At 29.1% G+C, this 13,486-nt stretch overlaps 2 protein-coding genes across 2 annotated transcripts; one reads left to right on the top strand and one right to left on the bottom strand.

Annotated features, from left to right (window-relative positions):
• Positions 1–2,538: 2,538 nt before the first annotated feature.
• On the bottom strand, positions 2,539–4,276 carry LOC116114843 (pathogen-related protein-like). The gene is made up of 4 exons (XM_031400984.1): positions 4,084–4,276; positions 3,832–3,964; positions 3,003–3,301; positions 2,539–2,709 (listed from the first exon to the last, which is right to left on the bottom strand). The coding sequence occupies exons 1-4, from the start codon at positions 4,243–4,245 to the stop codon at positions 2,539–2,541; spliced, it is 765 nt and encodes a 254-aa protein (XP_031256844.1). The 5' UTR covers positions 4,246–4,276.
• Positions 4,277–12,998: 8,722 nt separating this feature from the next.
• LOC116114816 (nucleophosmin-like) lies at positions 12,999–13,486 on the top strand. Its single transcript, XM_031400963.1, has 2 exons — positions 12,999–13,024; positions 13,111–13,486. The coding sequence occupies exons 1-2, from the start codon at positions 12,999–13,001 to the stop codon at positions 13,484–13,486; spliced, it is 402 nt and encodes a 133-aa protein (XP_031256823.1).

Below are 13,486 nucleotides of genomic sequence, written 5' to 3'. Positions count from 1 at the left end.
TAATAGTTATTAAATATGTATCAAAAAAAATTATAATTATAAAAATATTTTAAGAAATAAAATATGCCCTCTTTTGCCATTACACATATAACAAAAATTTGAAAATTAAACTTACCAAGCACATATTTATAGTTTTTAAAAATCAAAGCAGCCTTAAAATTTTAATTTACCCAACACACTCCAAATTATTTTTAAAGTAGAGTCAAAAAATTATTAAGTTTTAAGTTGCAACAAACTCAAACTAGTCCTAATATGAGGTTGATAATGAATTTCAGAGATAATAGGAATTATGGATTTTTTTAGGAATTTAAAAAAGGTATATAAATTAAAAATTATATGAAAATAAATATAAAAGAAGTTGCATGATATAGATTGATGGGAAATTTTTAGCCTAGTCCAATTTGATGAAGTCCGATGAGGGAGTCCATGATAAATGCGCCTAAAATATATTAATAAAGGTCTAGAGTGGGAGGTGATTTTTAGTCCCTGTCTAATTGGGCAGTATCCTCCGTTGCTAAATACACCTCTTTTATAATTAAAAAAAATCTCCTTAATCCTATTTAATACCCAAAAAAATAGCACTCTAAGCGTAATTAGGTTTATTTTTCCTAATTTTAAACTTAATTAGGTTTTTTGTTTACACCTTTCCCCAATTTTGTAATTTCATATTTGAAACTTTTTTTTATCAAAATCTGATATATCACATGGTGTGATTACTTTTTCCATGGTTTTAGTATTATATTCTCATCAAAAAAGTAAATGTTGAAATAAAAAAAAGGTTTTCAACCATTATGAAAATTCAGGGTTGAGGTTATGAGAATTTAGTGTTAGGGTTTATGTAAAATCAAAGGTTAAAAAGATTAGGAGTGTAATTAGAAATTATAATTACATTTATAGTGATTTTATTTAAGGTCAAACTTGTCAAAACATAATAATACTTTTAAAAGTGAGGGATACTAGTTAATTAAGTGGAGGCTAAAAATCATTTCTCATCTAAAATAAATTAAGTTTTGAAAATGAGTCGGATTGGAGATTTTGGCCACCTGCGGCCCAAACCCGAAAGTCTGTCCAAAGAAAAGGAGACTCATATATATGTTAATATGAGTGGACAAATGGTATGACACGTGGCAGACAAGGAGGTAAAATCTCCAACTACCCATCACGTATTTGTCTTCCCTTCCCAGTTAACTTTCCACTACTTATATTTTACGATATTAACTTTACCACTTCTAGACATTTCAGCAAAAATAAAAAACTTCCTACAATTTTGGGGGCAAACTGCAAAGGCTGTTTAAATCCCTCAAAATCATATTGTTTGCATAAAATCCTAAGGGGCTGTTTGATAGATTATTTAAAAAATGTTATTATGAAAAAGTGTTTTAAATTGAATTGAGTTTGATTAAATCGAATAAGACCAAATTCTGAAAATGTGTTTAATAAAATATCTAAAAATTATATTAGAGTTGGATAAAATGCTGGAATAATTGTTTAGCATATTTTTAAAAAAAAAATTTAAGACAGAATAATTGTTTGGCACAATTTCTAAAAATATTTATTATTTTTTAACCCCTGTAAAGCGAAGCACACCCCAACCACCCAAGAGGATAGCCAACGTTCGACCACCACCTCCGAACGATAGCCAACAATCGCCGAAACGATGCACGATCGGATAGATTTGACTGATCGTGTGTTGATATTACCATTTTTTGGCCTGATTTATGACAAATCTTTGGTCTTCGTTAACGGCTAGATCGACGCTTAACTAGCTAGATCTTGCCAGTCATGCGTCGGTCCGGCCATGTTGGCTAGTGGCTACAGTGGTTACTGGTAAGCAGTTGTGGTCTTAGTTGGATTAATTTTCAAATTGGAAGGAGAAGAAAACGAGGAGAGAAAGAAAAAAAAAATGTTTTGAGTTGAATAATGTTAGATAGAAAAATGTTTTGAGTTGAATAATCTGAAAATAAGTCCTCCCTCTTTTCATTTTTAGACCAAAAAAAATGTTATTTAATTTGGATTAATTTTCATAATAATGATACTAATAAGTAAATAAACACATAAATAGGATAAGATAATAATGATTTAGAATAGTGTAACATGAAGTAACCTTATTTTTTCAACTGTTTTGGTCTTGGTATCTAACTTAAGTATCGGAGGGGTCACGCCAACAAAACCTATTAACAGCCTTCAACATTAGCGAATCTCTTCTAAACGCTAGTGAATTTTATTTAAGAGTTCAACAACAAGTAGGCAAACCTCTTACTCGACAAAATCTGCCCACATGATATTACTATTATCATATGAGAAGTTGCAAAATTTGGCATGAAAACTTTAAGTATATGATTTGGGAGATGTCTTCATCTAATAGATATTTCTTCTTGCAGTGGCGATACTGAATAAAAAAGTCTTCAGATTATTAAATATTGATAAAGAAAGAAACAACGGAAACAGAAAAAAAACATTGTTGATGATAAGATAAACTTAAAAATAAAAATCGATTGGGAAAAGGGCACCGCCATGAGCCATCCACATGTTATGCATTTATACTTTGTGGGAGAAAGGACAGCCTTGGATCGGTGTTGACCTTTCAGCACTCTTATCTTCTTTCTTCGACACAGTTTCAGAGATTGGTGACCCTTTTAATAATCCTCCAAATAACTCTGCTGGGTCATAGTAGATTTCAACATCCTCTACCCTTAGTGATTCATCAACCTGTCAAGTTTATTTCTCATTACCAAACCCCACTTCAACTTCAAATACAGTCATGTATTTAATTAATGATGGGCCATTCTTCAATTGACAATAAAAGTATGCAGCTCACCTAGACGTCTGCAAAAATATTGAACTCCAAGGAAAATGAATCCTGATGGATGATATCACTATTGTCTATTTTATTTCATTAATATTCTGTCGATCTATAAAATTACCACCATATTTTGTTGTTATATGCTATTTAAATGAATACATCTATTTACTTAATAAATAACTGAATTTAGAGAACATACCTTAATAGTTCCCAACCCAATAAATTCAACCTTTTCTCCAGTGGGAGCATGTCCTCTGAAAGGTCCTTCAAAGAAACCCCAATGCCTGAACTTGAAAGCAATCACAGGAGGCCGAGAATAAACACTTAGAATTTCCCATGCAAACCCTCGAGGTAAAGCCGATCGAAATACTTCATGAGATGATTCAAAGCTCTCTTCTTCTGCCTTGTAGTATTTGAACTCCTCTGGCAATGAATTCTTCAACAAAGCGTTGTAGCTTCCAACTTTTAGTGTCTCTTCTGCAGATAATCCTTCTCTTCCTGTCACGTGTAAAATTTATTTACATGTGATTTGATATGAAACACAATGTTTGATTTGTGTTCAATAATTATGAACACATGTTAAGTTTCAAATTAAATCTCAGAAAAGTGAATGAATTAATTCAATTCAATTCGATAATGATAAATAAAAAAAATGGGGCATAACATGATACTTTAGTAGGACCAACAATCCAATTAAACTATTTGCTTAACATGACAGGTGTATTGTATTGTTTAGGTAAAGTGAAAATAAATAAATTTATATTAGTCAAAGATATCATAATATTGCACCAATAATTAATAATATCTGTAAGGTTGGAGAGAAACATCTGGTTTCAACATTTATCATCAATAAAGGAAAAGATTAAGAAAAAAAACTAACCTAAAATCAACAAAAATGATATTTTAATATCAATTTCTTTATAACTACATGAAGTGCTTTTGCTAGAAAGTTAAATTTATTCACATGATATTTAATTACTTCATAAATCATAATAGAGCAATAACAGAAGATGATATATATGTAGTACCATTAACAACGAGCTTAAACTTCTCAGGATTAATGGTTTTGAAATCTTTTAAGCGAGTCTTGTGTGAGAGCTCCATCTCCCATGACTTGATAGCATTTTGCACTGTTTCTTCCAAGGAACCTTTCGGCCACTCCTGCATAAATAACACGAAAATGTTAAAATCTTACACAGAGATTAGTCATCTCCAAGATTAATATATAATATGTAAGAAGAAAGACAGATCTATGGGGGGAGGATGAAGGTGTTATGCACCTTAGTTCGGCCTTCTTCAAAGAGCTGATTTACGCTATCATAAGTAGGAGGGCCGCCATGTCTCCATTGAATTTTCTCTCCACCTTCATCGTTCAGGAAGGACCTGTATTTATCTCCTCCTTGTGCAGCTACTGTAACTGGAGCATCTTCACCTGTTGACATGTTCGGGAAATTAAAGTTCCTTATGTGAGAAAAGTATGAACAGTTGAAGAGGTTTTATAAGAAAAGTATAAACTGCTGATCAGGTTTTATAGAGAAATTCTGGATAAAACACTTTAGGACCACATATTACTATCTATATAATTAATCTCCAGTGTAAACATCTAGAAATTTTAACATGCAGGCGGTAGATGATACCCTCACAACATAAAATAAGAAAAGTTAGTGACCACTTACCTTTAAACCATATGTTAAAACTTTAAGACATCTAACCTGCATATATATTGAGTAATTTTCTAGTCAAGACTTCGTGATATAACTTTTGTCAAGATCATAATTATCTACCATTGGATTTATCACATTTGGCTAAAACGATGTTTTACAATCCAAATCCAACGTATCTGTGCATGATCCTAATAAAATTGTATTAGGATATGATGCCCTGACTAAAGAACTATCGTATATAAATAATTTTTTAGTCAAAATCATGCATATACATCATTGGATCCGAATTGTAAAATATTATTAATATATATTAATTTAATAAATTTTATCGTATAGATTGTGTTTTAAAATATAGCGATTATGACAATAATTAGTTAAATAGAAAAAAATGTCGGAGAGAATATTCTTAGTTGCGCTAAAGGATGGATTATATTATTCTTATTTTACTTTAATATTCTATATTCATTTTCAAAATTACCAATGATGTTGGTTAGGTGCGAGCAAAATTTTAGGGTAGAACCGGAACCGATAGGTACTCGGGTGTTGGTTCCGGTTCCTATCTGGAACCTGTCGTAACAAGATAGGTTCGAGTTCCAAAAAATTTGAACCAATAGTGTGCAATTTCGGTTCCGATTCCAAATCCAAGGAACCGAAACCGGAACTAGGAATCGGGACTAAATTGATATAATATTAAAGAATAGGGGGTTTTTGATATTTTGCATATAGCACTGAGCAGGATCCGACCCCAGGTCGCTGAACCTTTAGGGGACAATCATCTTAGGTCGCTTGTGAAGTTCGCCAAGCTCACATCGCAACCTCCACTCGCTGGTCAAGTAAAATCGTGAATTTCGTGCTATTTTAGCCGTTCTCCACTTGCAACTCGAGTAAGCGATCCTTGGGATGAGTCAAATAATGGCATAATCATGAAGTTCTTAAAGTTTAAGCCTTAAACCTTAAGAACTGGAGGGCTTCTGTTATGCCTAAAAAATTAGGACTGACGCAGACTTACGTCAAAGAGGACCAATCAAAGTTCAAGAAGGCATTGTGTCGTCTATATGTTGTCATGTCGTCCAAGAACATAAGGAGTAAGGCTAAGAGTCACCCACCTATCCAAGCTCTGCGCGATGTAGGGATATCTTCTGTGCAACTGGCCAATGGGAAGTAGGGTAGGAACTGTACGGCACCTGCTCGCTGGTAGACCCGCAATCATTACCCAGAAACCTCTTACTATAAATTGAGAGTTCCCCTCTCATTTTTCAGGATCTTGACTTTGATAACACAAACACTCACTCTCCCTCTCTGTATTTCTATTTCTCTGATCGCTATTTGTGACCTAATTGTAATCTTTCATTTATAAAAAGATAATGGACGTAGGATTTGCTTTGAGCATCCGAATCACTTTAAAAATCGTCTCCCTTCTATTTATTTTATTTCCAGTTCACGTGTAATTTTTAAGACTACTTAGCACTTTGCATGTGTCAATAGTTAGTGTCAAAATCAAGCATCAATACTTGGTTTGAACAAATGAGCTTTCTTGTAGAGGATAAGAAGAAAAGCTAGATATAAATTAGATCAAGAAACAGTATTAATAAACAATTGACAATGAATTAAAAAAATAATTATCAATCAATTAAAATGCAAAGATTTTAATATTCAAACGAGCTTGATTGCTGAAGAATCTTTCATTGCAATTTTTTATTAGCCTTAATTAAAAAGCTCAGTTTACCTAATGCATCAATCTCAATTACTAGCTTTCAAACATTCAATGGCTGTCCTTATCTCTTGACTTTCTGATGAAACCCGTGAAACTGACTCTGATCATATATATATATATATATATATATATAGCCTCTGTGCGCTGGCATTTCAATCCTTTTGAAAGTTGGTACCTTCCACAACTATTTAATTCAAACCAGATTTTAGATATATTTGTATTCTAATGGCATATGTGGGGTCTCGTTCACACACTCATTCTTGAATGCTTCCAAATTCATGCTTTAATTTATAAGTAGCCAAAGGGGGGTAGGATATATTGGAGTATTTATATATGGTAAGGTGGTCTTGCCCTAAAGGAGGAAAAGAATAACATATAATCACATGCGCATGATAGAAAGAAAACACAATTCTCGACGATAATATATTATATAATTTTGGCAAGGCATAGAATATTTATTGAAACTCCCTTTTCCTTTAGTTATATTTACCATGTGGAGCCCCATCTTTATCAGTAAACACCCTTCTTTTTATTTGAAAATGGAACTCTCTTTTCCTTGTTAGTTATATTACCTGACGCCCCTTGGTTGTGTGTTTGTTTCATTTTTCAGGTACAGTACCAATCCATGGAAGAAGAAGAGCAACCCCAGCCCACAACTTATCCTTAAGGCCCAACAATTGCGTTATAACCCAAATACAATTTCACTGAAGCTCCCAAATACAACATAAATATTTAGTTTGAAAATTATGCAAGTTCTTACGAGTACAGAATTTCTGGCCGGCGGCCTGTCCCTCAATTCTCTTACCCACCGCCGTAAACAGTCCATTAATTGATGAGTTAAGTTGGGCGGCCTTCAGGGAAACAGAAACATTCAGAGAGACGAAAGGAGAAAAATATTTTACCAGTCCACACTCCACGTGTAAAGTTAGATGATTCAAAGCGAGGCCTTGACATTCCGTCTTTCAATAACTATAACGTTGATTTCTCCCAAAGGCTTCCATTGCTGCACAAGATAACAGGTTTGTGAGCTGCCACTACATTCAACGGACAAATGCCGAAGTGTTATATAATAAAATAGGCGATAGTACATACAAATAATTCAACGAACATAAACAAGGACATTACAAGCAAAACTCTAAAGTCTCTTAAATAATTCTAACACTACTATACGGTTAGGTTAAAACCCGAGGGATGGGTGAGATGCGATAAATAACGGTAAAAACTAGGGGTGAGCAGGGGTAGCGGGTAGAACCAGAACCGGGGGTAAGAACTGGAACCAGAACCGGAACCTACCCAGAACCTGCTCTGTGCGGGTAGATTCCGGTTCCAACTTTTTGGAACCGCTACTGTACCGTTTCGGTTCCGGTTCTTGCATGTGGAGGAACCGGAACCGGAATCGGAACCTGTAAAAAGGGTACCCTGTTTGGAACCTGTAGGGGGTACCCGGTTTGGAACCTGTTTTGGAACCTGTTTGAAACCTGTTTTAGAACCTGTTTGGAACCTGTTTTGGAACCTATTTGGAACCTGCTTTGAAACTGTTTGGAACCTGTTTGGAACCATTTTGGAACCTGTTTAGAACCTATTTTGGAACCTGGACTATAATGATATTTTGTGAAAGTAATAATGGGGGAGTTTCTATTATTTTACATATAAAAAAATTTAAAATAGAAAAGTTAAATTTTTAGAATAACCTAATTAAATAATTATGAATACAATTATACTTATTACATATAAATTACACCATATTAAAAGCTTAATATATTATAATACATAATATTAAGTTTTGATAAATAGTGAATATTGGAATTATGATCCATTAAAAGTGTTTTACATTTTAATGTATTAAAAGAATTATTTTTGAAAAAATAGTATATTTGATTGAGTAATAATATTTTAGTTATTTACTTCAATTATCATTCTAAGTATATCTATAATAAATTAGTAACAATTAATTATATATGATAAATTGATAAATATTAATAAATTTAATTATAGTTAAATATCATAATTAAATTATTATACATTAAGTTAAATGATTACTAATTAATTATAATTTTATAACATTACTTAATGATTATAGTTAATTATTATAGCATTACATTAATTGATTACTACTTAATTAATTGACTTATAAGTTAAACATAATTAAATAGTTAATTAATTGACTTATAATTAAAAATTATTAATTATAGCATTACGTTAGATTATTATAATTACTTAATCAATTATAACATTTTATTATAAACATTAGTACAAACTTAATTAAATGATTAAAAAATTAATTAATTATAATATTACATTAAAATTTATAGTATGATTACTAATAGTTAATTCACTATAACATTACATTATGTATGATTATATAATTAATTATAACATTACATAATTAATAATTACTTATGTTATGTCATTATATTTAAATATAGTAATTACTAATTTACTACATAAACTTAGCACAATACTTAATTAAATGATAAGAAATTTAATTAATTTAACATTACCTTATAAACATTTTATAAACATTAATTAAGCATTACATTATAGTTAAATAATTACTCAAATAAATTATAATATTATATATTACATTATATTATGATCACTTATTAATTATAGCATTACATAGTTAAATGATACATAATTACATAATTAGTTATGAATTTATAACATTACATTAAAACATTAGTAATTTACTAATTTACTATATTATTACATTACTTAATTAAACGATAAAAATTTAATTAATTATAACATTACCTTATATATTATAATATGTTTCTTAATCATTATAACATTCCATTTAAACACTAGTATATTAATCAAATGATTTAAAATTTAATAATTATAATATTAAAATAAGATTTATAATATGATTACTTAATTCATATAACATTACATTATACTATTTAGTATGATCATAAATTAATATACATTACATAATTAAATGATTACTAATTGATTAGAGTATGATATTAGTTTTAAACATTAGTAATTACTACTAATTTACTACATAAACATTAGCACAATACTTAATTAAATGAAGAAATTTAATTAATTATAACATTACATTATAAACATTTCTTATAAACATTAATTAAATATTACATTATAGTTAAATAATTACTCAATTAAATTATTAAATTATTATTTACATTATATATTATGATCACTTACTTAATTATAGCATTACATAGTTAAATGATTACATAATTACATAATTAGTTATGAATTTAACATTACATTATAAAACATTAGTAATTACTAATTTACTATATTATTACATTACTTAATTAACGATAAATTAATTAATTATAATATTACCTTATATATTTATAATATAATTACTTAATCAATTATAATATTCTATATAAACATTAGTATATTAATCAAATATTTGAAATTTATAATATAATATTAAATTATAGATTTATAGTATGATTACTTAATTCATATAATATTACCTTATACTATTATAGTATGATCATATAATTAAATAACATTACATAATTAATAATTACTTACTAATTATGAGTTATGATATTATGTTAAACATAATATTATTAATTTACTACATAACATTAGCACAAATTTAATTAAATGATAAGAAATTTAATTAATTATAACATTACCTTATAAACATTTCATTATAAACATTAATTAAACATTACTATAATTAAATAATACTCAAAAAATTATAATATTTTATGTTACTTATATATTATGATCACTTACTTAATTATAGCATTACATAGTTAAATGATTACATAATATATAATTAGTTATGAATTTATAACATTACATTAAAAATTAGTAATTCTATATATTACATTACTAATCAAACGATAAAAATTAATTAATATATATTACCTTAATATTTATAAATGATTACTTAATCACTATAACATTCCATTATAAACAAGTGTATTAATCAAATGATTTGAAATTTAATTAATTATAATATTAAATTATAGATTTAAGTATGATTACTATTCATTATAACATTACATTATATATTATAGTATGATCATATAATAATATAACAATACATAATTAAATGATTACTTAATTGATTATGAGTTATGATATTATGTTTTAAATATTAGCAATTACTAATTTACAATAAACATTAGCACAATACTTAATTAAATGAAGAAATTTAATTAATTATAACATTACTATAAACATTTTATTATAAACATTAATTAAGCTTACATATAGTTAAATAATTACTCAAATAAATTATAATATTATTATTATTATATATTCTTATACACTTACTTAATTATAGCATTCATAGTTATGATTACATAATTACATAATTAGTTATGAATTTATAACATTACATTATAAACATTAGTAATTACTAATTTACTAATATTACTTAATAATTAAAACGATTAAAAATTTAATTAATTATAACATTACCTATATATTTATAATATGATTACTTAATCAATATAACTTCCATTATAAACATTAGTATATTAATCGAATGATTTGAAATTTAATTAATTATATATTAATATAGATTTATAGTATGATACTTAATCATTTAAACATTACTTATCTATATAGTATGATAATATATATATAAACATTCATAATTAAATGATTCTTAATTGATTATGACATTATATATAAACATTAGTAATTTACTAATTTACACAATACTAATCAAATTATTATATTTTATTAATTATAACATTATATTATAAATTTATGGTAGATATTAATTAATATAACATTCTATTAAAACAATATACAATACTTAATTAAATGATTAACAATTAATAATTATAAATATACATTATAATTAAAGTATATTATTAATTAATTATACATTACAATTTACATTGTAGTATGATCACTTAACAAATATAACATTTCAATTACATTGTAGATGATCACTTATTTAATATAACATTAAAATTTCTAATATTAAATTTACTAAATTATATTTGGTTTATAAATACCCCATTGACCAATTATAAAATTAATAAATTAATAAATATTAATAATTATTTTATGTGAATTGTGATGAATAATTGTTTGTGTTTGGGTTTTGATTGACGAATTTTATGTGAATTGTGATGAATTGATTGAATTCAAGTGTTGCTTAGAGATTACAGGTTATGAGTTACATTGGACACAAATGAATGAATAATGAAAATTTGTTAGGGGTGTATTTGTAAACTTACAAGGTGTTTTTGTTATTTTTTAAACTAATAGGGGGGTAATTGATTTTTTACAGGGTACCCTGGAAAGGAACCGGAACCTGCATTTTAGGTTTCGGTTCCTTGAATTGAAGAACTGTATTGTGCGGTTCCGATTCCGGTTCCCCTGAAAAATGTAGGGTACCCGGAACCGCTCACCCCTAGTAAAAACTGAAGAAAATAATCACACACGAAAACTCTAGATTTATACATTCTGAATCCATGGAACATGATCAATCCTACAAGATTACTTATTCAAGTTTATTCCCAACCAAGCTGTCACATCCCTCTCAACTTGATTACTCAAATGCCTGAGAAAGTTTATTCCTAATTTCCTAGTCGTTAAAAATATATCTCAAAACTCTTCCAAAAAGAATACAATGCTACTACATGAGTATGAGCCAATTATTATGGATAGATATGGAACTATTTCTAGGCAAAAACTATCAAGGGATATCCTGATGATAAAAGAGCAAATGAGAATATAATATAGTCTCCTAAGTTCGAGTCCTCTTAATAGTAAAATAGCAAGATGAATATCTAACATGATCTCTAAATTTCGAGTCTCTTTGATAGTAAAAGAGCAAAAAAAAAAAAAAAAAAAAAAAAACTCTAATATGGTTTCCCGAGTTCGAATCCCCACAATTGCTAATATGGGTGACCACGGGAGCTCTTATCCAACCGACAATTCCAATGGATTAGTTGAGGTGCGCATAAGTAGGCCTGAATACCCCGTCATAAAAAAATAAAACTATTTCTAGGCAATAAAATTTAATCCATTTGATACAAAAACTTAATTTAATCATTGATTCTTTTAATTTATGGAATTATTCTATTCATCTCTTCTTCTGGCTAATTGGTCACATTCCTAACAATCAATATTTTAATCCCGATCCTTAATTAAACGAATTAGATTATCATGTTTCCATGTTCCTCTTTTTCCTGATTTGATCAACCTATTAGATAGAAAGACTTCCAACATAAGTAAAAAGTCAACCAAATAATTCAACCATATACATTCCATGTTAGTAAATTCGCGTATAAAACTCGAATTTATGTATTTTATTAGGGTTGTCGTATAATACATGTATTATATGCCTAATCCGTATACTTCGAGAATTATAGGTGTATTATTGCCGAATTATTGCAAGCAAAAAAGATTAAAGTAAAAAGCCAAAACGACGTCGTTTTGGGTGGGACTTGACTAAAAAATTAAAGATTTTCTTTTCTCCTTCTCCTCTTCGACTCTTCCTCGGTTCTCTACTTCTCTTCCACAATTCTTAAAATCTTCAACAGTTCTTCATCTCTTTAACTCTCTTTTCTTCACCTCTTGACTCTTGAGTCTTGATCTCTTCTTCTCTTCTCCGAGGTCCAAGACTTCAACTCTTCAAGCCTCAAGTTACACATTTCTTCTCTTCCCTTTTTAACTGTCTTTGAATCTCGTATGTTGGTGATTAATTTGCTTGTGTTTGTGTTAGTGTGTGAGTAGTAGACCTGGCAAAATGGGTTCAGACCCGCAGGTCGATCCATACTCGAGTAAAAAATATAGGGTATGGATCCAATATATTGAACCCGTTTTTTTTGGACCCGTATAACTAACGGGTTATATGGGTGAACCCGCAGGCACCCGCGGGTTCACTCGTTTTTGCAAATCCCTAACCCCCTACCCTAACTCAGCAACTCAACTCTATCTTGCCTCTGATCTCTCTTGCCTCTCAGTCTTCAACATAACATTCTCTCCCACCTCTCAATCTCTTATCGGTCAACTGGATGTGCGTTAGAAGAGAGTTTCGATGGTTTTGTGGAAGAGGAGGAGGAGGAAGAGGAAGTCGAAGAAGAGAAGGAGGTGAGGAAGGTTATTGGATCAAAAGCGGGAAAGAGTAATTTAGGAAATGGGGCTAAAACATCACGAAAGAGGAAAAGGGTTTTGTATGGAGATGAAGAAGATGAGGATTATGAAGGAGAGGAGGAGGAAGAGGAGGATGAGGAGTTTACCCTTGATGAAGATGATTGTTTGGATGATGAAGAGGAATTGGTGGTCACGAATAAGAAAAACAACAGTAGGAAGAATAAGAAGTTGGGTAGAAAAGTCTAA

The sequence above is a fragment of the Pistacia vera genome, unplaced genomic scaffold, assembly GCF_008641045.1.
Source record: "Pistacia vera cultivar Batoury unplaced genomic scaffold, PisVer_v2 Contig723, whole genome shotgun sequence".
NCBI lineage: Eukaryota > Viridiplantae > Streptophyta > Magnoliopsida > Sapindales > Anacardiaceae > Pistacia > Pistacia vera.
Note: the sequence above shows the minus strand (reverse complement) of the source record. Positions and strands in the feature narration are given on the sequence as shown.

Coding starts and splice junctions, on each gene's coding strand:
- LOC116114843 (XM_031400984.1), bottom strand. CDS start 4,245: ATGTCAACAGGTGAAGATGCTCCAGTTACAGTAGCTGCACAAGGAGGA. Junction 3,965..4,083: donor TTGAAGAAGGCCGAACTAAG/GTGCATAACACC, acceptor TTATTTATGCAG/GAGTGGCCGAAAGGTTCCTT. Junction 3,302..3,831: donor GTTTAAGCTCGTTGTTAATG/GTACTACATATA, acceptor TACACGTGACAG/GAAGAGAAGGATTATCTGCA.
- LOC116114816 (XM_031400963.1), top strand. CDS start 12,999: ATGGGTGAACCCGCAGGCACCCGCGG. Junction 13,025..13,110: donor GAACCCGCAGGCACCCGCGG/GTTCACTCGTTT, acceptor CTTGCCTCTCAG/TCTTCAACATAACATTCTCT.